The 27,055-nt window shown below is 53.7% G+C and overlaps 1 protein-coding gene across 5 annotated transcripts; it reads left to right on the plus strand.

Moving 5' to 3' along the window:
* Fmnl1 (formin like 1) lies at positions 1–27,000 on the plus strand. Of its 5 annotated transcripts, none has more exons than XM_050157057.1 (27): positions 1–374; positions 8,791–8,874; positions 9,625–9,738; positions 10,521–10,594; positions 10,887–10,970; positions 11,671–11,796; positions 12,057–12,074; positions 14,763–14,871; positions 15,895–15,971; positions 16,128–16,221; positions 18,574–18,648; positions 18,903–19,013; positions 20,278–20,427; positions 20,951–21,052; positions 21,223–21,478; positions 21,723–22,004; positions 22,196–22,320; positions 22,820–23,022; positions 23,563–23,797; positions 23,894–23,962; positions 24,522–24,602; positions 24,683–24,812; positions 24,922–25,085; positions 25,344–25,445; positions 25,605–25,685; positions 25,923–26,043; positions 26,315–26,534. In XM_050157057.1, the coding sequence occupies exons 1-27, from the start codon at positions 246–248 to the stop codon at positions 26,404–26,406; spliced, it is 3,288 nt and encodes a 1,095-aa protein (XP_050013014.1). In that variant the 5' UTR covers positions 1–245; the 3' UTR covers positions 26,407–26,534. The 5 variants fall into 5 exon arrangements, with proteins under 5 accessions (XP_050013014.1, XP_050013015.1, XP_050013011.1 ...); XM_050157054.1 differs by lacking the exon at positions 26,315–26,534 and adding an exon at positions 26,579–27,000 and having other exon boundaries at positions 7–374; XM_050157056.1 differs by lacking the exon at positions 26,315–26,534 and adding an exon at positions 26,579–27,000 and having other exon boundaries at positions 7–374; positions 9,625–9,708.
* Positions 27,001–27,055: the final 55 nt, after the last annotated feature.

Below are 27,055 nucleotides of genomic sequence, written 5' to 3' on the forward strand. Positions count from 1 at the left end.
GCCCCGGCCGCCTGCAGCCCGACTTCCTCCCCGAGCCTCGCTTGCCGCCCGCTCCCTCGGACGGGGCCACCGCGATGGGACGCCGCACCCCGGCCCCTGCGCGCTGCTGAGCCGAGAGAAGCCGAGCCCAGCCCCGCCACCCGCTACTGCCCTTCGCCCCCGGCTCCGGGAGCCTAGTCCACGACCCCTTGGGAAAACTGGATCTCCGAGGCTGGAGGCGCCTGGCTGGCTGGGTGGGGACCACCATGGGCAACGCGGCCGGCAGCGCCGAGCAGCCCGCGGGCCCCACCGCATCGCCCCCGAAGCAGCCAGCCGCCCCCAAGCAACCGATGCCGGCGGCCGGGGAGCTGGAGGAGAGGTTCACGCGGGTCTTGGTGAGTGTGACCTGGTACGCACCAGGAGCCTGGGCTGACGGGGACTCCGTACGCGTCCCCGCCTCTTGGGACTCAGATACCGCTTGGAGATCCCTAGCCCACCTGCTGCCCCTCCAGGGGGTGGGAGTAACAGAGTCATCTTTCAGAGTGACTTAACACTCTCCCCCCAAAAACTTTCTTTAGCCACCTCCAGTAAGCCTTCTTAAGGGACCCCCCCCCCATACTCCTAGGGCTAAAGGTGTCAAAAATGTTTTGTGAGGTTGGGTTCCGAACGTGCTCAGGGTGGGGGGAGGCTGGCGCCCCCTTTTCCACTGCACGCAGGCCCAGCTGCTGGGTGCGGGTCTTGAGTGCCCGCCCTTCAGCGTCTCAGGGTCAAAGATGGAAGGGGTTATAATTTAACCTCCTGGAAGCCATAGCCCTAGCGGAGTCTTTGGTTCTAGTTTGTTGTGGTGTGCCTGGCCTAGGAGTTGGACTCAAGTCCTCCGCCCGTGTTTCTTACCCACCCCCTATGCCCTGGAATGGGTTGCATCCATCACGGTCACCCCCTCCTAACCACTGAAAGGAGTAACATTAGTAAGGGCGGGTCAGGGTGGGTTGGGCACTCTGGCTTGGGGTGGAACAAAAGTCTGGAAGGCTCCCCTCCCCCTTGGCTGTCGCCAGCTTGGGAAATTGGGGCAGGGGAGGGTGGGATGGGATGGAGAGGAGCTGGAGTCTAGGTCCCTGGGGGGGGAGGGAGTCCGCAGCAGCTCAGGTTGAGCCTGGAGCAGTTGCAGTATCTCTTGTAGGGTGAGCACCCCAGTGCAGTCAGAGGTCCCTAAGATGGGTGGGAGGCAGAGGAAGGGTAGGAAAGGGGAAAGGCCGCTCTTTTTCACTTCCCCCTCTTTAGCCCAGCACTCTTTCCTGCTCTTTTGTAGGTGGCTGCCCAGTGGCCTGTCTACTCTTAGCAATCCCTTGCTGGACTCTGGGTGACAGGGAGTAAGGCTGGACTGTTTCCTGGAGGCACTTGGCAGTCTCAGTAGGCTGCTCTTGCAGGTCTGAGGGTGGGGAGCCCAGGAGAGGGTCACTCTGGAAACAGAAGTTCTGGCACACTGTCCCCTAGACGGCATTTCCCCTCTCTGGCTAGCCAGTCCTTCAGCCTGACTTACCAGATCCCTTGCATGGTCCCAAAGGGGCACCTCCCAACAGTTCCAGAGAATCTTGGCTCCCTTCCTCTCCAAAAGAAGGACAAGAGGAGCCTAGGGATCTGTAAGATGGGGTGGGGTCTGTCCCTGTGAAAGCAGGGGCTCTGAGGGGCATTTCAGACCAGGCTAGCGAGCCTTGGACTTCCCTATCTCTCCACCTGCTTCTAGGTCCATCTTCCCCAAATCCAGACCTTGACCAAGTTCAGCAGAGCTGAGCCAGTGGGGGAGGGGCCCTCTGAGGAGCCTGAGTTAGTGATGAGTCCAGCCTCACAGCCGGACTGTGGGTCATCTTTCCCTTTATGTGTGTGTCTCTGGATAGGGGTAAGACTGGGTCCCAATCTGTTCAGTCATGTACTCTAGTGGGGAGGAGCCTTCTGAATAATTCAGACCAGTGGAAATTCCAAAAGTCAAGTGGAGATGTTCTGAAGCAAGGGTGGGGCTTGATTGCCCTGGCTGGACTTGTGGTTGAAGTGATGAGTTAGTCTTGAAATGCACCTGGACCCCTTTGAGGGCTGGGGCATGGAGGGAAGATCAGAAGACGGATCTTCCAGAGTGTCTTGGCGGCTCAGTGGAAGTCTAGGGCAGCAGCATTCACAGGGGTACCTACCCATGGCTTTCAGGTTCCCTGGAACTCAACATGTCCCTTCTCCTCCCTGGGTGGGTAAATCCACCCTCAGCTCACAAGGTGGTTTAGAACTGGCTTTTCTGGTTCCCTCGGACGGACGGCAGGGTCATGAGCTCCACCTGGATTAACAGCCTTGCTCTCCGCTTCGGGCGACCCAAGGCTAAAGATTTGGTGAACACAGGAGTGACAGTGGGTGTGGCTCCGTCTGGCTGCTAAGGTGCAGCCGGGGCTCAGTCTTTAGGTGATGTGTAAGAAAAGAACCAGAAGTTGTTGTGGGGGCCCAGTGTTGATGGGGGACAGAATTCCCCGTCACATGGCCCCAGGGAACCTGTCATTTCAGCTTAGCCCCTTCACCCCTGGAAGGGAGTAGGATTCCCAACTCCCTAAGTGCTTTCTCTTTCTCTCTCAATTTATTGTTTTAAATTTGTGTATTTATTTTGCGTACAGTGTTCTGTCTGCATGGCAGAAGAGGGATCATGATCAAATTACAGATGGTTGTGAGCCACCATATGGTTGCTGGGAATTGAACTCAGGACCTCCGAAAGAGAAGTCAGTGCTCTTAACCTCTGAGCCACCTCTCCAGCTCCTCTAAATTTATTTTATGTGCATTGGCGTGAAGGTGTAAGATCCCCTGGAACTGGGGGGCAGTTGTGAGTTTTCGTGTGGGTGCTGGGAATTGAACCCAGGTCCTCTGGAAGAACAGTCTGTGCTCTTAACCACTGGGCCATCTCTCCAGTCCCCTTCTTCTCTTAGCCATGGCTCTCTTTTTATGGGTCTGGGAGTGTTTCCACCAGCCAGGCAAGGGGAGTAAAGATATGTTTTCCCACTAAGAATAATGGGGTACTACTTTCTCAAGAAGGCTGTGAGAGGGGGTGCCCTGCTTGAAATGAGGTTGGGGAGAAAGAGCGGGTTGAGCCAGGGTTTTTGGCTGCTGCCTTAGCAACCGTGGAGGAGAGATGGTTGCCCCACTACATAGGCCTATGGTGGTGGGAACGCCAGCCAGCCAGGCTCTGAGCTCTCGCCTCTCCTACGCCCATGCCCAAGGCTGGGTGTCTTCCAGCATTTCCCTGTCTTCTCTGAGAGTCATGCAGGGTGAGGGGTTGGCATGGCAAGCCACCCTGTCTCGGTTTGCTCGGAGTGCTACGCATGCTACTGGCTACAGGGCTCCTGTGATCTGCCTGTGGACCTGGGGTAAAGGAATACCTGGGCATGTCTGTGTGAAGCTCGAGTGATACCTTACCCAGGCAGGGCTGTACTATGTGAAGAGGGGTTTGCTAGGCAGGAGTCTAGCTCCCTGAGGGGCTCTTGCATCCAGGACACAAGTACTTTATCAGGCAGTTTGGGACAGTCGGGACAGCTCCAGGAAGAATATAGGTCCTTGGTGCTCTGCCTCCCACTTCTGGGGCTGGTGGTAGAGAACAGGTTGGACATCTCTGCTTTGTTGGTCAGTGACAGAGGCTTCACTTTGGTGCTTGGGGTGTCACTTGGTCCCTGTGCCTCCTGCCTCTGGACTGTCTTCTCAGTGGATCTCGTTGGGGTGTGGCCTTGTGGCTAGATGCTGGGCTGGGCAAAGGCCATGGCTGACATTTCCAGCAGGCAGGGCTAGCACATGCTGACCTCAAATGCAGGGATGTAGTGGGCATGATTCACAATGGCATCCAGGGCCAGCTGGATGAGGTGAGCAGGAGCATGTGGGTTTGCCCTTGGGGCCACCTCTGCATCTTTCTTGGGAATACACAATTCTGGAAGGTAGCTTGGTTCTCCCTGCCTTTGAAGGGGCTGGGGTTGGGGATCCTGCTGTTTGGCGGATGAGTTCCATCCTTGTTGCTTATTTCATGTGTGACCTTGGGCAAGTTCGCCTCTCTGAGCTCCAGTTTTCCTTACATGTAAGAGAAGATGATAGGCTTATGGCGACCTCGTAGGATGGCTGAGGTAAAAGATTGAGTAGAGGGCTCCGTACAGGGCTTAGCAAGGCGCAAATGTCAGTAAGTACTCTCTACTGGAAATGAGGGGAGCTGTCCTGGGCTTCTCCCTCCTGCGGCCCTTTGCTCCTCCCCCACCAGGAACGTCCCAGGATGCCCTGCATTATTGAGTCACCCCCAGGTCTTCAGCTATCTCAGACTCAGAATAGCTTCAGCCATTGCACAGGTTAGAAGCAATGAGGCCTAGACCGAAAACTGCCTGGTGGCCGGAAACCGCGAGAGGGAGGGCCCAACTCTCCTGCTGGGTGGAGTAGCATGATGCTAACGGTGGTAGCCACCGGCAGCGGTGTGCACACGAGAAGGGGGTGGGAGGCCTCTACTTCCCTACACGGATAGTGAGCTGGGGGGGGTTCCCCTAGTGAGTAAGAACCCAGTGTGGGCAACAACAGGAAGTGTAGGGTGCTGGGTGGCAGGAAGCTACTGTGGCTGTTCCTGGTTCCTCAGATGGGGACTGGGGCTAGTGTCTGCAGCCAGGACCCCAGAAACCCATTACTTCGGGCAGAGGCGTGATAGTGGTCGGGGGGGGGGAAAGAATGGACAAGCCTTGAGTTTTTTTAAACCACATTGTCAGCTAGGTCTCCTTGGGCAAGTGACTTAATATCTCTGGGCTTCCATTTCCCATGTGGAAAATGGGGTTATTGCAGTAACTGGTTTGCTTGTTGATGTTTAAATGAGTTGATGATAGATCTACAATACTTGGAAGGGAACTGAGGCCTGAGGAGTGTTTAGGGGATAATTTATTATTGTTATCGTTATTCTCTTGTTAGCCTAGATTATATGCGTGGCAAGGTCTGGTGTCCCGGCTCTCACCTTTGTCCCTGGAGAAAATGGTGACTTTGAGAGTTCTTAGCTCCTGATGCAGGGTGGGTGACAGCAAGGTTTCCTCTAAGCCTGGGACTGCTTGTAAGAGCTCCTGCAAGCCTGTATCCGGGATTTTAAGTGATGGGAGCCACTGATTGCTTCTGCATGTGTGCTAACAGCTTGAAGGCCAAGGTTGAGACCTCCCAGGGGCGGGCATCTACACAGACAGGCTTGGAGGTAGACTTGGCGTTTGAACCTGTCATGCTGAGCTGGGGGGTTACCTGACACTGGAATTGGGGTCCACTTTCAGGAGCTTCCTGGACGTTAGGGGGCTGTGCTGTGAGGAAGGGGTGGGGTGGCGGGATGGAGCCTAGAATCTGTGCAAATTGAAAGCGAAATCGTCGGGTGTGGCAGCGTCCAGATGTGGCCAGAGTCCTCAGTCTCCTGGGACAGCATCTCAGAAGTCAACAAAGCAGGCGGTGCCAGGAGTGCAGGCTCATAGGAAGAGCCTGCAGGGCTGGGTGGGGATGAACTGAAGCTGGGCTCAGCCTCCAGAGTCTCCAGAGGTCAGGGCAGGGAGAGAAGGCTGTCTCCAAACAGTCTAATAGGAATGCGAATGAAATCAGTTCCGTTTATTTATTATTATTATTTTATATTTAATATTATTTTTGTTTTCCAAGACAGGGTTTCTCTGTGTAGCCCTGGCTGCTGTCCCAGAACTTGCTCTGTAGACCAGGCTGGTCTCAAACCAGGAGATCTGCCTGTCTCTGCCTCCAAGTGCTGGAATTAAAGGTGTGCGCCACCACCACCCTGCTCTTATTGGTTTATTTTTTATACATTGTCTCACTATGTAGTCCGGTCTTCCCTCAAACTTGGAGCTAACAGAGTGTTGGGATTATAGTAGGCTTGTGCCAGATGTCAGGTATCAGTTCCTTTGCTTGGCCACACCCCGTCCAATGAACCCATCTGTTTCCTCACTTGACCTACAAGACTGTAGGAAAAGGGCCAGCACAGATTTGGCCAGACTTTGGAGCCAGCTTCGGGCAATCCAGATGTTTTCATATCCCTGCTCACTTACCACCCCCCCCCAACCTTGAAGTCTTCTGTAAACCTCTCCTATCTCCTGTGCCCCACATAGATGAGATGCCCTTTCCTGGTGGTGGGTCACCAGAGAATAATATTATATCAAAACATAGCTTCTGAATGTTGCCAGGCACTCTGGGACTATGAGAGGGACCAGCCTGTGCCCATTCTATGGAGGAGGAAACAGAGGCTGACAGGCCAATAAGCTGTCAGTCGAGGTGGGCTCAGAGTCCACTTTGAACTCAGTCCCAGTCCCTCTGCATCCCAGCTCCCCTCCTCCGTCCTTTCAGGAGGCAGATCTGCCATTCATACACATGGACTACCCATCCCTTCCCGTCCTGTTTGAACAAGTCAGCCAGTCTTTTGTTTATCCCCCAGCACCTGCTCAGCGGACTGTGCCCTTGCTGAAGGGCCTGGCATGGCCCTACCTCACCCTGAGTGTGTGGCATTTGCTGGCCCGTCTCCTGCTCCCCGGTTACCCAGTTCCTTGGTGGGCACAGCCACAGCCAGGGAGCAGCTGCTAATGAGTACCAGCGCTGTCAGAGCTATTTCTGATTTCTGAGCCTAAATTTAGAGTGTCTGGCAGGCTGGCACGTGGGCCCGGGGCCTGAAGAGTCCCAGGTAGGGAAGGGGCAAAGGGGCTCCCTGCCTTCTGCCATTGTTGAAACAGGTACATCAGGCGGCCCCCTGAAGAGGTTGTCTGTCCCTAACACTATCTCTGGAGTGGCCCTGAGGGTCATCCCCCAACTCTTACTGGTTTCGTAAGGTAACCTTGGGCAGGTCGCTGAGCTAATCTGTGCCTTCTCTGTGGGACGAGTATATTAACAGGGCCAGATATGGTGGTCAGGACAAGAGGTCGTCAGTGTTTGCCATGAAATGCGTTTAGGCGAGGCTACTTGTTTAGCCTGACTGTTGGGGTTGTTATTGAAATTAGAATTACCGCTGGATGGTGGTGGCACAGGCTTTTAATCCCAGCACTCGGGAGGCGGAGGCAGGCGGATCTCTGTGAGTTCAAAGCCAGCCTGGTTTACAGAGCGAGTTCCAGAACCTAGTTAAACCCTATCTCGAAAAACAAACAAGAAACACTACTGGGTCATTCTAGAGCCTAGTGGGTCTCCAAGGTAAGTGAGACCTCAGACGTCTCACAACAGAGAGGCTGTCCCTCTAAGGCTCAGAGACCTGGGCTCAGCTTCTCCTCATCTCCCTCCTCTGCACTGACCCCAGCTTTAGGGCCCTGGGTCCTGGCAGGGCTGGGTCCCACTTCCTCTTTCCCCAGCCTTGCTGTACCTCAGTCCCCCCAGCTCTGTCTCTGTTGGGTGGGGGATAAATCAGACAGAGGGAGAAGTGGCTTCCTAGGCCCCTGAGGTAGAGTGGGCCCCACCCCACCACCATCAGACCCCTTTTGGAAAGGCTCTGTCGTGCAGCAGGAGCTGGTCTGGTGCAGTTTCTTCGGTCCGGCCTCACTTTCGCAATGGGGACAGGGATGACCTCAGTCCCTGGCTGACCTTGGCGTATGGTGGGTGGGCAGTTTCACCTCACAAATAGGGCCCCAGCCGGAAAGCTTAGGCAATGGGGGCTGATAATACCCAGCTTCCTGTTCCCCGAGGATGAGTCAAGGCAGTGATTTTGGGGTAAGGTCTGGCCAGAGCCCCAGACCTAACCCTGCCTGCCACCCAAGAGAGGAAGCTAGCTGAGGAGTCTGGAGTGGGTGTGGCTCTTTTTCTGCTCCAGCTATGGCCTCTTCTCAGAGCCAAGGGTCAGAGAGTATATAGCCTGAACTACCAGAGGGGGTGGCAGACAACTCCCAGACTTTAGGTTGGGCTCTTTGGGGGTTCCCATATCCCCAGTGGAGGTCCAGGCTAAACTGGGGTCTCCATGAGGGCAAGAACTGGCATTGGGGGACTGACATATAGTTAGGTTCTCATTAAACTTGAGTTTTCTGGTATTGGGGTGAACTGGCCTTGTTTTCTAGGTCTGTTGGGCTTGCCCTTAGGTCCACGGGGGCCCCTACTTTTGGCTGTTAACACCTACTTAAACTCAGAGTCCTGGCTGAACGACACATCTCATCTGAGCTGTGGTGACAAGAGCGTGCAGCTAGGGGAAGAGGACGCGGGGAGAGTCCGGCTGTTGTAGCTCAGATCCTGCGGGGTGTGGGAGAGTCCCAGCCTGGGCCACCAGAACCGCAGGCCCAGCGTTCTGCCTATTCCACAGTGGGATGACTTCCATCCCTCAAATCCCCCCACCTCTGCTGCTGTGACACATCTTTCTGGAACTCCCTAGTGACTGTCACAGTGCCTTAAGTCCCTTCCACCCTTTGGTGACCTGGGCTTAGTCTGAAGACCCTGCTGGCAGGTCCCAGCTGGGCCTGTCTGGAGATGGCTTCCCCGTTGGCTCCTCGCTCGGATGGGGGCAGAGATCATATCTCCTTAGCTCCAGTGAGGAAAATGGAGCCTAGAGGTGTTGGAGGCCCTGAGGAATGCACACTCTTGCCTCATGCCAGGTGTGCCAGGAAGGTGATATGGATGGTGGGAGAGCCTCCCCACCCCCTCCCCCTCCCCCATTCCTTCCAGCTCGGGCCTGGGGCCTTGGGGAAGGTGGGCTACCTCTAGGGGCCCCGGTTTCTTCACTGGACAATGCTGCTTACCCGTTAGGATGAGAGGAAGTGCGTCTTCGAGGGAGCTTTGTGGGTTCTCTGAAGATGGGGGAGTCCTAGACTCAGGGGTCTTTGTCTTCTGCCTCCCCAGAACTGTATGAACCTGCCTCCAGACAAGGTCCAGCTGCTGAGCCAGTATGACAATGAGAAGAAGTGGGAACTCATCTGTGACCAGGTGGGTGACCCGGAAGTGCCTGCCCTGAGGATGCAGGAGCTGGTAGGAGAGGCCCCCCCCCCCTGCCATGCTGCCCAGGAGATAATGTCTACCCAGGTGGCTAGGGGCCCTTGTAGGATTCTGTCCTCCCTTGGAAGATCGGATCAGAAACCTCAGGGGTCATCAGCAGGGCATGTCCTAGAGGACTAGCCATGGCTGTCCTCGTTGCTCTGCTCTGCTGGGGACTGAACCTAGGGCCTCTTGCGTGCTGAGCAAGCGGCGACCATTGAGATTAGGCTCAAAGACTGCAGGTAGAAGAGGGTATCTGGGCACATCTGAGGGTTCTGGGCTGGGAATGATAGGAGCCTTGGGGCAGGGGTGTGTCTCTGCTGTGGTCCCTGCCTCTGTGCAAGGGACTGGGGCAGCGGAGTATAAGGAAAAGAACACACAGAGGTACCTATCTATCTATGCGGAGGGGCAGGACATGTGTCCTCAAGATGGGCTCTCTACCTGCCAGGGAGCTGGCTCCTACTTGAACTTTCCACTCCCGTCCAGGAAGGGCAAGACAGGCCTGAATGAATATCCCCAGGCAGGCCTGTGGCAGGACTGGCCTCTAGTCCACTGGCCCCAGGAGAGGCACACACCAGGCCCAGGGCTAAAGTGTTCCATGTGTCCAAAGTTTGTACTTTGGGTATTCCAGAAACAATTTAGACAACAGTGGTCTTTGGACTGCTCTGGCTGACTCTCTGTATATTCCACCTGTCTCCCCAGGAGCGGTTTCAAGTCAAGAATCCTCCCGCAGCCTACATTCAGAAGCTGAAGAGCTACCTGGATACTGGTGGGGTCAGCCGAAAGGTAGCAGCTGATTGGATGTCCAATCTGGGGGTATATATCTCCCTTTCTGTTCTGTCCCTTTCCATCCTGTACCCTCTAAACAGCTGGAGCAGATGCATATATCTTTTTTGCGGCCTTGTGTGAGTTCATGTATAAGTATGCATGTGTTATTTAATTATCAGGGACCGAGTAGTCCAGGTAGGCTCTCCCATAGACATATATATATGTGTGTGTGTGTGTGTGTGTGTGTGTATCCTACAGGTGCTTACATGGACATTGCTGTGTGTATTTGTGTTGTGTGTGTACATATGTGCGCCCTGTATATTCATGCATAGATTATGTGTGTTAGATGTGTGTACTTTGAGGCTTGTAGGTATGTTTGTTGTCATGTGTATCCCTGAGTCCATGTATGGAAGAAAGACAGAGAGGGAGAAAAATGAACGAATATGCACGAACCCATACCTAAGAAAATGGGTAGGCGTGCGTACGTGTCCAGGGTCTCCTGGGTGCATGTGCATGCTTGTGTTTGAATTTTCTATGTCTGGTATGTTTGCGTAGAGATGTACATGTGTGTATATGTATGCTATATCTCTGTGTGGAGGTATGTCTGGGCACTCTGCATCTTCAAGCCATGTGTAGCTGTGCCCTCCACGTTGGAGGTGGGGGCATGCAGTCCACGACTGTTCATTCTGCTGGGCAGGTGTGTGGAGGTGGTGGGGGAGGCTAAACGTGAAAGGCCTTGCGTACATAGTGGGGGTGGATGCTTCTGGCTGCTGCCCCAGGACTATGGGAGTCTGGGCTCCACCCACAGACTCGTTGTTTTCCGCCCCCAGTTTAAGAGGCGAGTTCAGGAGTCTACACAGGTGCTGCGGGAGCTGGAGACATCCCTGAGGACAAACCACATTGGGTGAGTTTAGGAAAACTTTGCCTCCGGGAAGCCCCCAGCCCCTCCATCGTGGGCTAAGCCTGTGGTCCATTTCCTTCTCCCCTGTTTCTTGTGCTAGTTGTACACACACAGCTGGGCCATGGGTCCTGCTCGGGCCCTCAGCATCTCCTGGTATCCTTGAGTCTCTTGAGGGTGGGGGATGGTGTTACGTTCTGGGGCAGTGGCACCCAAGGGTCAAGGGCTTTGCTTTGCTCGCTGCTCAGTTGGACAGAATTCTTTCTGGCTGTAACTCATTGAACCTTGTCCTCTGCAGGTGGGTGCAGGAGTTCCTCAATGAAGAGAACCGTGGTCTGGATGTCCTGCTTGAGTACCTGGCCTTCGCCCAATGCTCTGTCACGTAAGTGACCGTTCCCAGCCCTTAGGCTGCCCCTCAGAGTCGTGATCACACATTCCTGGGCCTCAGCTACTCCTCTGAACAGGAACTGATCTCTCGCCCTGTCCCAGGAAAGTTGGACTTGGCCCTGGGCGACGGTTCTTCAGATGGCCCATCCTTGCCCAGGAGGGACATTCCTTTTCCCTTCACCCTTTACCGTGCTCAGCAAAGAGCCATAGATGAACCAGGCTGTGGTGGCTCAGATCTGTAATCCCAGCACTTGAGAGGCAGAGACAGTCAGATCTCTGTGAGTTCTGGCCAGCCTGATCTACAGACTGAGAAGCTGTCTCAAAAATTAAAACCCAAAACAAACAAAAATGAGAGCCATGAATGAACATAGCCTCCTCTTCCTGCCCCAGCCTCTCTTGCAAATCTGCCTTGCCTGGCGTGTCCCTCTGTCCCCTATTTAAGTGTCCCTTGTGAGCCTGCGGTGGTGGCGCACGCCTTTAATCCCAGCACTCGAGATTCACCAGCAGAGGCAGGTGAACTCTGTGAGTTCGAGGCCAGCCTGGTCTACAGAGTGAGTGCCAGGACAGGCTTCAAAGCTACAGAGAAACCTTGTCTCGAAAAGCTAAACCAAACCAAACCAAAACAAAGCAAAACAAAAACCCAAAAAGGTGTCCTTGTGGTAAGAACCTCCAAGCTCCTTCCATTGTACCTCCAGGTACGACATGGAAAGCACAGACACTGTGGCCTCTACGGCGGAGAGGAGCAAGCCTCTGGACCAGTCCGTCGAAGACCTCACTAAGGCACCACCCTCATCTGTGCCCAAAAATCGCCTGACCATCAAGTACGTGGGGCCCCAGAGGGGATGAGGGGAGCGAGGCGCATCTAACCTGCCACATCTAACCAGGACCCTGGGGGTCAGTGGGAGGTGCGGTCCAGCATGGGGCTCAGAGTCTTGGCTCCTGGACACCAGTGTATTAAGTCTTCAGGTGGTGGCATCTAGAGACTAGAATCTGAGGGGGACTGGAATAAGGAGGGGGTTTGGGGTTGGTAGGATCTCTCTGTACTCATCTAACCCCTTGTTTCTTCCTATGCGACCTCCAGGTGCCCCCCTTCTCCCCGGTACGTAGTCATCCGGGGGCAGGTGCATGGGGCCTGACTCTGTGGGGTGGTGGGGTGGGAGACAGCTGCTGTGGATTGGTTTCCTCATCCTGACACAGGACATTCTGCCCTCTTGTCGGGATACAGGGAAGGGGAAGGGGATGACCCTGGAGCATTAGCTTCCTGTGTTAGGTCGGAGGGACCAAATATATGTTTACTTATTTATTTGTGTGTGTGTGTGTGTGTGTATGTGTGGGTCAGTGTATCGGTATTTGTGTGTGTCTTCCTGTGTTAGGTCTGAGGGACCAAATATATGTTTACATATTTATTTGTGTGTGTGTGTGGATTGGTATTTGTGTGTGTGCCAATAGCTGACCCAGCTAAGCTTGGCTTTTATATGGGTGCTGGAGATTGAAGCTCAGGTCTTCTTGCATCTTCTTGGTAGGCAAGTGCACTTACCAACTAGCCATCTCTGCAGCCCCACAAAATACACACACACACACACACACACACACACACACGTATATATGTGTTTATATGCATACACACATATTGGCATTGGGACTTGCATCCAGGTTGAGGTATGCGAGGCAAGTACTCTTGCTACACCACCATTCTGGACCAACTGTATATTAAGTCCCAAGATCTCACAATATGCTTCTTTCCCTCTTCATTCATTCTCTTAACAAACTTTTTCTTTAGACACTTACTAAATACCCTTCCTTTATAGCATGTCTTAGTGGTGAGTACTAATAAGACAGTTCATTCTGCTTTCCAGGGCTACAGTCTAGTGGAAGGACAATTTAGATGTGACCTAGATCTCTGAGAAGGGAGGTGCCCATGGCTTGCGGGTACTAGGAAGATTTCCAGAAGAGGTGACGCTGGACCGGTGTCTGACAGATGGATAGCGGCCTTACGGCACGCGATGGGGAAGGGGGATGGTGTGAACAAAGACTGGGACATCTTGGAGCAGTGATAGGAAGGCTGATGTGGCAAACAGCAGTGGGGAGGACTCTGCTGGAGGACTCAGGGCTGGAAAAGGAAAACGTCGCTTTTTTTTCTTTTGGACAAAAATAATAGAGAGCGTGCACTCCATATCCTCCTTACTAGGTGCCAGGCTGCAGCTTATTACATAATCCCAACAAGCCTGTGAGGAGGGTGTTATTGAGGCCGAGGGGCTGGCTCAGTGGGTACAGTGCTGCCTGAGTTGAGTCCCTGGCACCCCTGAAAGCAGCTGGGCACAGTGGTATGTGCTTGTAATCCCAGCCCTGGAGAGGCAGAGACGGAATGGTCCCTGGGGCTCAGTGGCCAGACAGCCTAGCTAATTGGTGAGCGCCAGGTACAGAGTGCTTCTGTACAAGAACATGGACCTGAGTTAGGATCTCTGGCACCCATATAACACACCTGTGTTCTCAGTGCCGGGGCCACCGAAAGGACCGCTGGAGCTTGCTGGCCTGCCAGGTTTAGTAGACATGGAACATCTGGGTTTAATAAGTGACCCTGTCTCAAAACCAAGTCAAGACTGGTAAAGGAATCAACTTCTGGCCTTCACATGCGCACTGAAGTGTATACACACATAGGCACACGTGCGTGCACACACCACACACACCCAACAACAAACAAGGTGAAGAACTTCTGAAGGATGATACTCAAGCTTGACTGGTCTGCACACACATGCGTGTGCACACACATATACCCACTTACACACATGCATGCACACACACACGCTTGCACACACACGAAATGCACACACATGTACACACAAGGAAGGTATCTGCTATTGTTGGGTGTGGTGGTGTAAACCTGTGAAGGAGGCCAGCCTGGTCTACATGAGGCCTTGTCTCATTCCCCCCTACCTCCCCCAGTATGGGACTAATGTTGCCATTCCTTTTACAAATGAGGAAAGTGAGATGTAGGGAGATTAAATACTTCTCTATTAAGTAGTGAGCTGGAATGTTCTTGAATCTAGGCACTTTTGAGTTTACTCTGCCTCTCAAGATGGAAGAGGCCAAGTGGATGTGAGCGCCACCTTGTGGAGACATTTTTGGTGTCGCGCTATTTCCAAGCTTTGTCCTTGAACCCTTCCAGTCACAAGTCAACTCTAATCCTCCCCTCCTCCTCCTTTCTTTCTTTTTTGAGATAGGCTCTCAGATAATGTAGACTGGCCTTAAACTCCCTGCTGTGTAGCCAAGGCTGGTTTTGGACTCCAATCCTCTTGCCGTCCCTTCCCAAACACTGGAATTACAGGCACGTGCCGCCATGCCTGGCTCACAGAAGCCCTTTTAGAAGCCAAGTCTTTGTAAGAGCCTTTGCAGCCTTTCCCGACCTTACTACCTCCCCCCAGCATGCCAGCTCCTGAGGAAGGTTGCCTACCTTCAGCTGGCCTGTTGGGTTGGGAAGACAGTGAGCAGAGGCTTGGAGTTCCAGACATGTCCCCCTCACTCCAAAGGACATTTTTTTTTTTTTTTTTTTTTTTTTTTGGTTTTTCAAGACAGGGTTTCTCTGTGGCTTTTGGAGCCTGTCCTGGAACTAGCTCTGTAGACCAGGCTGGTCTCGAACTCACAGAGATCTGCCTGCCTCTGCCTCCCGAGTGCTGGGATTAAAGGCGTGTGCCACCATCGCCCGGCTCCAAAGGACATTTTACTAGTGTGGGGAGCGAGAAGCTAGGGGCTGGGGCTCTGACCCTGCTGCCTCTTCCACACCCGCCAGGCTGACGACGGCCCACAGTAGGAAGGCCCTGAGGAATTCCCGAATCGTCAGCCAGAAGGATGACGTCCACGTGTGCATTATGTGTCTGAGAGCCATCATGAACTATCAGGTCAGCCTGGGGTCGGGGCCTCAGGGGGCTGGCTTGTCCCCATGGTCACTGTCCCCTGGGGCTCTACCTGGGAAGCCTGGGGTCCTGAGGCTGATAAGTTTTGAGGGGAAGCCCTCGGTTTTATAACCTCATATCAGGTTGGCTGAAGTGGCCCAGGGTGTGGTTGTGGGGGACTATGGGCTTTGGGTGGAGATCAAGGAGGGTTGGGTAGTGGAGTCTGTGGGAGAACAGGCTGAGGTGCGACATTTAGAGGTTGGTGCAGTTGGTGCGACTCCACAGTGTCTTTGCTTCGTCAGCCTGCAGCTGGAGCCACATGCAGCTGAGGATGGCTGCGCTGCAGGCCACTGCGAAGCTGTAAACTTCCTTAAAACATTGTGAGACGTGTGTGTGTGTGTGTGTGTGTGTGTGTGTGTGTGTGTGTCATTTTTGCTTGTTTGTTTTTAGACGGGGCTTTTCTGTGTAGCTTTGGAGCCTGTCCTGTAACTTGCTCTGTAGACCAGGCTGACCTCAAACTCACAGAGATCCGTCTGCCTTTGCTTCCTGAGTGCTGGGATTAAAGGTGTGCACCACCATTGGTCGGCCGTATGTGTGATTTTTAAAAAGGCACTCTATTTCATGTTTGTCCAGCATCTTAGATGAGAGCTTTGCATATATGTCTGTATGTCAAAAGAACGTGCCTGCAAGACCTCGTTATAGCCAGGGTGTTTGACAGTGACTTTTGAAAAGACAAACGACACTGGTGGTGCACACCTTTAATTCCAGCACTTGGGAGTCAGAGGCAGGAGGATCTCTGTGAGTTCGAGGCCAGCCTGGTCTACAGAGCTAGTTCCAGGACAGCCTGAGCTACACAGAGAAACCCTGTCTCGAATTAAAAAAAAGGGCCGCTTCTTAAAGAAGAGTGTTTATGCCTGGATGTATAGAACTTGGGCATGAGAGGCCAGAGCAGTGTGGCCCAGACTATGCTGGGGGTGTTGGCAATCTTGGGGACCTGCCTGGAGGTGCTGACCTCCCCTCTCTCCACAGTCCGGCTTCAGCCTTGTTATGAACCACCCAGCCTGTGTCAATGAGATCGCTCTAAGCCTTAACAACAAGAACCCCAGGTGAGCTCCATACCCTAAAAGGTTTCTTGCTTCCAAACCTGCAGACTCTGTCTCCGTCCTCAGGATTGCTGTCCAGGCCACCCCACCCCCACTCCCCTGTCCTCTAGCCAGACTATTCCACCATGCTACGGGACTAGCCTGCCCCTTCTCTTTCAGAACCAAGGCTCTGGTGCTGGAGCTGCTGGCAGCCGTGTGCCTGGTGCGGGGAGGACATGACATCATTCTTGCAGCCTTTGACAACTTCAAGGAGGTACCGGATCCACCATCCCAAACCCACTTGCCCTTCTGGTACTGTTTGGAATCTGATTGCCAGAAACCGTGGCCTCTGGATAGGGCATCTGAGTGCTGGGATAAAAGGTGTACACCACCATGCCTAGACAGTAAACCAATCTCTACAGCTGGATATGAGTTAAGCATGCTGGTGCAGGCTGTAATCCCCGAGCCGGGAGAATTAGGACTTCAGGGTTATCATTGGCTATACAGTGAGTTCAAGGCCAGCCTCTAGGCTCCAAAACCAAACACCCCAAACTTATGCCAAAATGAAAACCAACCCAACATAGACCATCTCAAAAAAAAAGAACAAAAAAAGGGCTGGTTGATATGTTCATGCATTTGTTCATGAGTGTTTACTGATGGCTGACTGTGTACCAGGCACAGAAGTAGGTTCTTAGGATACACTGGCAAGCAAAAGAAATGAGAGGGCTGGGGTAATAGTGCACATTCAATATAGTACCTACTATGTAAACACGAGGACCTGAATCTCTGAGCCCACATAAAAAGCCAGGTTTGTCAGGCATGGTAGCACACTTTTAATCCCACCACTCCAGAGGCAGAGGCACGTGGATCTTTATGGGACCCAGGTCATCCATGGCTACATAGTGAGACTATGTCGTAAAAAACAGAAAGTCCCATGGGCTGGAGAGATGGCTCAGTGGTTAAAAGCATTGCCTGCTCTTCCAAAGTCCTGAGTTCAATTCCCAGCAACCACATGGTGGCTCACAACCATCTGTAATGAGGTCTGGTGCCCTTTTCTGGTCTGCAGGTATACATGTAGACAGAATATTGTATACATAATAAATAAAAAAAAAAACCCAGAAAGTCCCATGTAGGAATCAAATGGCAACCCACAACTGTCAGCTGTCCACAAGTCCAGTTCCAGGGGATGTGATACCCTTTTCCGACATGCTTGTGTATACGTGCCAGCAAAGACTCATATACCTAAAATAAAATAAATAAATCTTAAAAAAAGAGTAGAGCCAACTTTAGTGGCATGCGATGGGCAGTTCTCTGGAGCTGAGTGGTAGCCAGCCTAGCCTACTCTATGAGCACCAGGCCGCTGAGATACCCTGCCTCTGCAAACACGGTGTGAGGCCGGACCTGGGTTTGGATTCCAGCACCCGCATCAGGAGGCTCACAGCCACCTGCAACACCAGTTCCAGGGTATCCGATGCTCTCTGCGGCCTCCGCAAGCATCCAAATGTGCATTTTATACACATATTCATGCAGGGACACATATAATAAATATTTTTTAAAAACATGGATTTGGGGGGCTGTAGAGATGGCTCAGAGGTTAAGAGCACTGGTTGTTCTTCCAGAGGTCCTGAGTTCAATTCCCAGCAACCATATGGTGGCTCACAACCATCTATAATGAGGTTGGTGCCCTCTTCTGGCCTGCAGGCATACATGCAAACAGAACACTGTAAACAAAATAAATAAATCTAACAAAACAAAACAAAACAAAAAAACATGGATTTGGGGGCTGGAGAGATGGCTCAGTGGTTAAGAGCATTGCCTGCTCTTCCAAAGGTCCTGAGTTCAATTCCCAGCAACCACATGGTGGCTCACAGCCATCTGTAAAGGGTCTGGTGCCCTCTTCTGGCCTGCAGGCATACACACAGACAGAATATTGTATGCATAATAAATAAATAAATATTTAAAAAAAAACATGGATTTGCCGGGCGGTGGTGGCATATGTCTTTGATCCTAGCACTTGGGAGGCAGAGGCAGGAGAATCTCTGAGTTTGAGGCTATTCTGGTCTACAGAGTGAGTTCCAGGACAGCCAAAGCTACACAGAGAAACTCTATCTCAAAACAAAAAATTGCTTTTAAGAACCTTAGTTTGATACCTGGGGTTGATCTTTGGCTTCTGCCCACATGCACACACATGCACACACGTGCTCATGCCTATAATGGAAGTCAGGAAACAGCTTTTAAGGAGTAACTAACTAATGTAGTCTTAGAAAATGCTCCATATTATGGGGAAAAGGGTTGCCACAGAAGACAGAACTGGTCGTAGGGGAGGCCTCACCGAGATGCTGAAACTTGACTGGTCAAAACTTTGAAGAAGCCGAGGAATTGGGTGTGATGGTTCTCTTCGCCAGCCCACCAGGTGGTTAGAACAGGGGACGTGCACCCAGATGCTAGTGTAGCCAGAGTAGTAGGGTGTGTGAGACGGAGAGGGAGTGGTGTTTGGGGCAGAGGAGTGACGTGGCTACGTTTAGATGCAATCAGAGAGGAGCCTATAGGAACACAAGGGCATCAACCAAGAGATGGCACAGGAGGTGTGGCCTATTGTTTAGTGACCGCCATTCTCCCTCTCCAGGTGTGCGGAGAGCAGCACCGCTTCGAGAAGCTGATGGAATATTTCCGAAATGAAGACAGCAACATTGACTTTCTGGTGAGCTCGGAGCTCTGGGGCTGAGGACTGGCTGCGCCCTGCTGGGACCTGGGTGGCCGGGCTCAGGGCTTTGCTCCAGCAAAGTGTAAGGATTGAGTTTGTCAGAGGGAAAGGGTGGGTGTCAGGGGAGTAAGGACCGGACCAAAGGGGAAGGTTACAAGGCCCGGTTAGTGGACCACAAACTGTAGGGGAGGAGGGAGGGTTGGAGACAAACAGGAAGTGGAAGAGAGCACGCTGGTGTTCCTGGCCCCCAGGTGGCTTGCATGCAGTTCATCAACATCGTGGTCCACTCAGTGGAGAACATGAACTTCCGTGTCTTCTTGCAATATGAATTCACTCACCTGGGTCTGGACCTGTACTTGGAGGTGAGCCCTGCTCTCCACCCCTGGGCCCCCTGACAGAATGGCCCACTCACTGTAGAGTACATAGTTAATGTAATTAGCAGGTCTTGAGTTCAAACCCTGGCTCTGAGAGTCGGGTTTGGTGATACGTGCCAGCCATCACATCACTTGGGAGGCCAAAGCAGGAGAGTCTCAAATTCAAGTTCAGTCTGGGTTTCGCACCCCCCAGTAGTAAAAGCCCACAAATAAACAGAACCCTACCTCTGCCCCTTGCCAGCTGTGTGACCTTGCACACATCTGTTCATCCTTCTGAGCCTGTCAATCACAGAGGTGGTAAAGACTCTGAATGTGTGGAGGAGCTCCTGTTACATGATGGATACCTAGTACGACATCTGTCACCGAGGTCCAGAACAGGCTCAGGAGGCTCTGGGTGTGACCCAGGAGCATCAGCTCAGTCAGGTGCCCTGACTCCAGCACATGATGGGGAGCCCAGAGATGCTGGGCACAGAGGGGGGCTGCCTCAGGCTGAGTCTGGGTCTTGGATGAGCAGAGAAGCCAATGCTTCTGGCCTGGTTCCTTTGGGAGGCTTTCTAGAGGGGCGGGGCCTTTGGGGTCGGATTTCCTGAAGCCAGGACTGGCAAATGGCAAGAGGAGGCAAGGCTGGTCTAGCCACACAGTAGAATAAGATTCATCTGGTATAAGGAGCGTAGCCCGACACAAGCTTCCGCATGGCTCAGCCGTGAAAGAAGAGAGAAGCCAGATGCCGAAGGCTGAAGAGAGGACTAGAAAGATGGCTTAATGATTAAAGAACACTTACTACTCCAGGACCCTCTTGTGGTTCCCAGCCCCCATGGGCAGGAGACTCACAGACTCCTGTAACTCCAGTCCCAGGGGATCAGATGTGCTCTCTGGTCTCTGAGAATGCCAGAACTCATGTGGTGCCCATAAATTTTCACACGGACACACATACACAAAAAAGCTGAATATTATATATGACTTTTGAAAATAAGAAATGTCCAGAATGGCTAAATCCATTGTGGTAGAAAGTAGATTCATGGCGGCCAGGGGCTGGGGCAGAGATAATGGGAAGGAAACCTTAACTGGTGTAGGGTTTCCGTCTGGAGTACTGAGCTTTTAGAAAAGAGGTAACACACCTTAAAACAGTGAATTGTGTGATATGTGGATCATGTCAATAAAAATAACAAGCAAACTAGAGTCCAAGTAGTGGTGGTGGTAGACACCCCCTTACCACCTCGGACCTCACCGTGCTCCTGCTGTCTGGGGACAGAGGCTCCGGCTCACCGAGAGTGACAAGCTGCAGGTGCAGATCCAGGCGTACCTGGATAACGTTTTCGATGTGGGCACACTGCTGGAGGACACAGAGACCAAGAACGCAGTCCTGGAGCACATGGAGGAGCTGCAGGAGCAGGTGGCAACGGTGAGAGCGGCTCCCAACCTAGTCTGCCACACAGTAGGCCCACAGGAAGGCTGGCCCGGGGCTCCTCTCGTGTAGCAAGTACTGAACGGAAGACATAGTTCTGGGTGTAGATTGGAGGCGGCAGTCTGCCTGGGCGCTGAGTTTGCCCTCGATCCAAATCCGGAGTCCTTTTGGTGTCTTTCTCAATGAGTCTTCAGGGAGCGCCCACGCTGTGTGGGACTTGTGCGCAAGGCAGGCGCCTCTTCCCTGCGCAGATTCCAAACCCGACTCCAGTGAACTAGATCCTGGGGTCCCTCTCAGCACAGTCTTGTCCCCTGCCAGCTTTCTTCGCACTGGTGTCTTGGTTTCCCCTCTTCATTTATTTGGGTTCAAGTGCCAGGCTTGGCCCACCCTTGGCACGCTGGGCCAAGCGGATGTGGGTGCCACCCCCAGTCCTCCAGGCAGGCTTGCTTGATGCCGCCCCCTCACCGGCGGTGCCAGTGCCTGGCCGCGGGTGGTAGCTCACCATGTGCTGGTGCCACAGCTGACAGAGCGGCTTCGGGACGCAGAGAACGACTCCATGGCCAAGATCGCTGAACTGGAGAAGCAGCTAAGCCAGGCCCGCAAGGAATTGGAGACCCTGAGGGTGAGCTGTGGGTGTGGGCTGGGTCCAGGCTGGGGTGTGAGCCGGGCCAGGCTTCCCAAGGAGTCCTCTCCGCTTGACATCCCAGTCTATCCCAGAAGAGGATTGGGGCGGGGTTGCTCTATGCCAGAGAGCTTGCGGGTGGGCACTGATCCTTCTCCCGGGGCTTGCAGGAGCGTTTCAGCGAATCGACCCCCATGGGCACTGCCAGACGTATCCCTGAGCCTGAGAAAGTGCCTGCCCCTACTATGGTGCGACGACCCTCAGCTCTAGAACTGAAAGTGGAGGAGCTTGAGGAAAAGGGGTTAATCCGAATCCTGCGGGGGCCCGGGGATGTCGTCTCCATCGAGATCCTCCCAGGAGCGGTGGCGACACCAAGCGGTGACAATGCACCAACTCCGGGGGTGCCCGCTGACTCTCCTAGTCCAGGTGCACAGTTTGCTTCATGCTGGGGGAGAGAGACCAGGGCAGGGAAGGGTATCCTAGGGATATACCTGGCTCTGAAGGATAAGGAGATTTGGATTGTAAGGGTGGCATAGGTACGCGCGGGTGGGTTGAAGTGGGTTCTGGATGCATGCATTGGGCAGGGAGGTGGCAAGGAACCCCCTCCCCAAGCCGTTAAGTTGACGGGTTCCTTCCACGCCCTCTCTGGGCTCACATTTCCCACCTGAAGGAGAGTCGGTTCCCGGAGCAGCATCACCACCGCCACCGCCACCGCCACCGCCACTACCTAACCTCCAGTCCCAGCAGGAAGCGCTTCCCTCTGCACCCCCGCCGGCCCCGCCCCTCCCAGGCTGCGCAGAGCCTCCACCTGCACCACCGTTGCCTGGAGACCTGCCGCCCCCACCCCCTCCACCCCCACTTGGTACTGATGGACCAGTGCCACCTCCACCCCCACCACCTCCGGGAGGGCCCCCTGATACCCTTGGAGGACAAGACCCAGAGATAGGCCCAGGTAAGTGGAATAGACCATCTCAGATCTTCTAGGGCTGTGGTGGTGGTGGTGGGGGGGGGAACAGGGTCCCCATGTCCCCCCTCTCTACCAGGAGTCTCCTCCTGCCTCCTGCCTCCTGCCTGTCTTGTTAGGCCTGACTGGGTTAGTTCCCTCCAGTGTCTGAACTACTCACCACTCTTTCCTGTTCCCAGGGGTGAAGGCCAAGAAACCCATCCAGACCAAATTCCGGATGCCATTGCTAAACTGGGTGGCACTGAAACCCAATCAGATCACAGGCACTGTCTTCACTGAGCTCAATGATGAGAAAGTGTTACAGGTGAGTGGGCACCAGAGGGCTGCAGGCTCATGTTGGGCCTAGGGGTGGTCATCTCCTTCAGGATGGGGAAGCCCAGAAAGCAGTATCCTGACTGCTGTGGCCTTTCCTTTTCCCTGTGTGGTCTCTCCTTTCTGCCCATTTCCCACAGATAACTAAAGCCCGGGCCCTTCTGATTCCGGTTTCACCTTAGAATGAGTTTCCTGTTCTCTGAGCCATTGCTTGCACTGATTTCATTGCCTAGAATAATCTTTCTTATTGCTGGCTGCTTAGCCCCTCTCTCGGCGTTACCGGCTGGGAATCTGGGTCCTCTGTGTGCTGTTTGTCTCTGTCTCCCGTGATCTCCTGTCAAGGCTGTGGTCAAGCCAGCTCACTGGTTATTCTGGCCGGTGGTATTCTGTCAGGCTGTACCTACAGCCTTAGCTCTGGACACAGTGTTGAGCCAGGAGTGTGGGCAGATCTCGGCCTACTCAGCCTAGCGTTCTCATCCTTGCATCCTTAGGAGCTGGACATGAATGACTTCGAGGAGCAGTTCAAGACCAGATCTCAAGGCCCCAGCCTGGACCTCAGCACCCTGAAGGGGAAAGCAGCCCACAAAGCTCCCACCAAGGCAACCCTCATTGAGGCCAACCGGGCCAAGAATTTGGCCATCACCCTACGCAAGGGCAACCTAGGGGCAGACAGAATCTGTCAGGCCATTGAGACGTGAGTACCTGCGCTTGGGTGTGGCCCAGTCCCCTCGCTAGGCTAGGATCATCAGGCAGAGCCTAGTAAGAACCCCAGCAATAGCAGAGGCAGACAGATCTCTGTGAGTTCGAATCCAGCCTGGTCTACAAAGTGAGTTCCAGGACAGCCTGGGCTGTTACATAGAGAAACCCTGTCTTGAAAAGAACAAACAAAAAAACAAACAAATGAAAAAAGAACCCCAGCAGTGTGATGGAACCCACCAAACTTTACCCCAGGGAACGTCCTCATTTCTAAGACTGTACCATGCCCAGATTGAGATCTCTCCACTCACTTCCTGCTTCTGCCCAGCATGGGCAACCAAGTCAAAGGATTTATATATAGCATCTGCTAGAGCTGTATGATAGGACCGGGGCTTGCCAGCTCCCAGTTTCCCTTGACTCCTATCTCTTGTTCCTTGAAGTTGTCTGCAGATACTAAATGTTGAAGCTTGTTTGTTCTGTCCTTTTCTCTGGGACTTGTCTGGGATGACACCCACTCTCCCTCTGCTTCCTCACGCAGGTATGACCTACAGACTCTCAGCCTGGATTTCCTGGAGCTGTTGACCCGTTTCCTGCCCACGGAATACGAGCGTAGCCTTATAGCCAAGTTTGAAAAGGAACAGAGGCCGATGGAGGAGTTGTCAGAAGAGGATCGCTTCATGCTGCGCTTCAGCCGCATCCAGAGACTGCCAGAGCGCATGAACACGCTCACCTTCCTGGGCAACTTTCCAGACACGGCCCAGCTGCTCATGCCGGTGTGGGCAGGACGGGCAGGGTGGTGTGGTGGAGCCTGGGCTTCGGGGAGGGAGGCAGTGTGGCTCCAGCTTACCTCATCTTCATCCCACCCTTAGCAACTGAACGCCATCATCGCAGCCTCAATGTCCATCAAGTCCTCTGACAAGCTTCGCCAGATCTTGGAGGTGAGAGCCCAGGGCAAGGGACTGGGGAGCAGGGCTAGCCTTGCCTAGTCTAAGTAGCATCGGAAGGGAGACTCAGGCCCTCTCCGCCTGGGACATAGCAGAGAGAACGTTCCCGCTTCTCACATACGTGCTCCTACAGACAAGCTAAGGTGGGAAGTGGGAGTCGGCAGTCGTAACCTCGGCCACGCCCGCAGAGTGTGCCTGAGCTCCTGCTCCAGGGCTAAGTCCCTCTAGGGATTGCTTTGGGAAAGGAATGGTAACTGCAGCTGCTCAATGCTGTGTCTGCAGACCAGAATACCGGGCTGTCTAGGGATGGAGGAGGGAGATGTTGGGAAGCCAGTTTTGGGGTGGGTTAGTGAAGGGTAACGTTAGCGTGTACTCATGGTGTTGAAAGTCTACAGATGAGATGTGCATGTTCCACGTGTCGTGGACTGAAGAGTCCATTCAGGAGGGCATGAGCGCGAGGACTGGCTTCTTGCCACCTGTTATCCTTTCTGAGAAATATTCTTCAAGGGATTTTCCCAGCCTGGATCTCTGAGTCTTTCTCTGCCTTTCGCAGATTGTCCTGGCTTTTGGTAACTACATGAACAGCAGTAAGCGGGGGGCAGCCTATGGTTTCCGACTTCAGAGTCTGGATGCGGTGAGCGGGGGCTCCTGGTGTGGGGTCTGGGGTCTGCTGTCTGGTTGGTGGCCCGTGGCTTATACCAGAACCTTGTCCAGTTATTGGAGATGAAGTCAACGGACCGAAAACAGACATTGCTGCACTACTTGGTGAAGGTCATTGCTGAGAAGTATCCACAACTCACGGGCTTTCACAGCGACCTGCACTTCTTGGACAAGGCAGGCTCAGGTATAGAGCACTGGGGTCTTGGGCCACTCATGTGGGTTAGGAAGGGATACTACTAGGTATAAATGTGTGCATGCTGCCTGGTCCCCTGACTCCATCCTGTCCATCCCAGTGTCCTTGGACAGTGTCCTGGGGGATGTGCGCTCCCTGCAGCGAGGCCTGGAGTTGACACAGCGAGAGTTTGTGCGGCAGGATGACTGTCTGGTGCTCAAGGAGTTCCTGAGGACCAACTCCCCCACCATGGACAAGCTGTTAGCAGACAGCAAGACGGCTCAGGTGGGGGGGGGGACAACACAGGAGCACTGAAACCTTAGGGTGGATTTGTGGAGCCAAGGCCTGGAGGGGTGTGGCTACAGGCAGAACCCTGGGAGGATGGAGGAAGGGTAAGGGACCACCCTGTGTGGAAGGTGAGATGGCAAGAGATGCAACAGTGGATGGAAGCGGATGTGGATACCTCAGGCAGGAAGAGGGGCATGGAGCACGGTCACGCTCCATGGGGCCCAGGCTAGTGGGGCTGATGGGCTGTTCTTTCAGGAGGCCTACGAGTCGGTAGTGGAGTACTTTGGAGAAAACCCCAAGACCACATCCCCTTCCATGTTTTTTTCCCTCTTCAGCCGGTTCACCAAGGCCTATAAGGTACAAGTGTCTGACGGGTGGGCGGGGTGCATCTGATGCATGTGTGGGCCCTGCAGCCACTCCCTCAGAGCGGAGGGAGGAGTGGGGACTGCTTCTGTCCCAGGTGGGACAGGGAAAAAGGAAGGACCGTCCTCACCAAGACCTGCCCTGTGCCCTCAGAAAGCAGAGCAAGAGGTGGAACAGTGGAAGAAGGAAGCGGCTGCGGATACCTCAGGCAGGGAAGAGCCTCCAGCACCCAAGGTAGGCAGCTGTCCCCTAGCCCAGTACCGGGGTACAGGAATGTGTAGCATCCCTTTCACCCTTGTGTTGAGATAGATCCCGCCCAAGGATAAGGAGAGTGCCCCAGAAGCCAGGGGAGGCAGAGGGTTCAGGTTCCTTCTGCTTTAGCTGCCTCTCCTTGCTGAGGAACTGCACAGATGTTCTGGAGTAGGTGGGGTGAGAAGCACCCTAAAGTTAGAGCTGTTCTCATCTCCCCAGTCTCCGCCCAAGGCCAGGCGACAACAGATGGACCTCATCTCGGAGCTGAAACGGAAGCAGCAGAAAGAGCCACTCATCTACGAGAGTGACCGAGATGGGGCCATTGAAGACATCATCACAGGTGAGGGCACGGCCAGATCTCTGTCCTGCCTTCAGTCTGTCTTACGTCACTCTCTGTTTGTTTTTACCCCCACCACACCGCCTCTCCTCAACCTCAGAGTCTCGCTGTGTAGCCCAGGTTTTCCTTGCTGTGTAGACCAGGCTAGCCTCAAACTCACAGAGGTCCTCCTGCCTCTTCCTCATGGGCCACCATGCCTGTCCTCCATGCCTCTTGCTACCTTTTCTGTTTTTCTTTTCTTTCTCTCTCTCTTTCTCTACTTTCAAAATCTCAGTGCTCAAGACAGTGCCCTTCACTGCCCGCACCGGCAAGCGGACATCCCGGCTCCTCTGTGAGGCCAGCCTGGGAGAGGAGATGCCTCTCTAGTTTCCAGGTACCTAGTCAGTCTGGCCTGCGATTCCAGTGCTGGCCCTGCATGGCTGGGATGTCTTAGGGGGTGGTGTTTTTGACTGAGGTAAATTAGTGTCCCCGTCCACGTGAGCAAAATCAGATCCTTAGAAGAATGAGCCTATGCCCATGTGTCTCTTTTGGCTTCCAGATCTTCGGAACCAGCCCTACATCCGGGCAGACACAGGACGCCGAAGTGCTCGCCGGCGACCCCCAGGACCCCAACTTCAGGTCACTGCTGACCTCTCGCTGTAGCCACTGTTTCCGTTAGTGGATTCTGTAGGGCTGTAGGCAGACTGGAACTCAAGGAAGGTGACTCTTAGCTCGGCTGGGTCGAGCATCCGCTCCTCTGGCCGACTTGAAGCCCCTCACCCCACCAAAAAAAAAAAAAAAAAAACCAGAAAAAAAAAGGAAAAAAAAAAAAAGGCTGCCAGCAGCAAACTCTCCCTCCAATAGCCATACTTAGCCTGAGTGCGAGCCTGGTCTATAACTTATAAAGTGCACCTCGCCGCTGCCCTAGCCCGGAGGACTCTCCTTGAACCTTATTTTTATACAAGATTAATAAAGATGTTTGCAAAAGATGCGCGTCGACTCGGTGCCTGACCCCAGAAGGCGCAGCCAGTTTCGC

Source organism: Alexandromys fortis, unplaced genomic scaffold, assembly GCF_014885135.2.
Source record: "Alexandromys fortis isolate MF-2015 unplaced genomic scaffold, M_Fortis_MF-2015_v1.1 scaffold_31, whole genome shotgun sequence".
Lineage (NCBI taxonomy): Eukaryota > Metazoa > Chordata > Mammalia > Rodentia > Cricetidae > Alexandromys > Alexandromys fortis.

Excerpts from the sequence above, each read along its gene's own strand:
- Fmnl1 (XM_050157054.1), top strand. The coding sequence starts at position 246 with ATGGGCAACGCGGCCGGCAGCGCCGAGCAGCCCGCGGGCCCCACCGCA. Across the intron at positions 23,023-23,562 it reads ATCTGTCAGGCCATTGAGAC|GTATGACCTACAGACTCTCA; the intron begins GTGAGTACCTGC and ends TTCCTCACGCAG. Across the intron at positions 23,963-24,521 it reads AGCTTCGCCAGATCTTGGAG|ATTGTCCTGGCTTTTGGTAA; the intron begins GTGAGAGCCCAG and ends TGCCTTTCGCAG.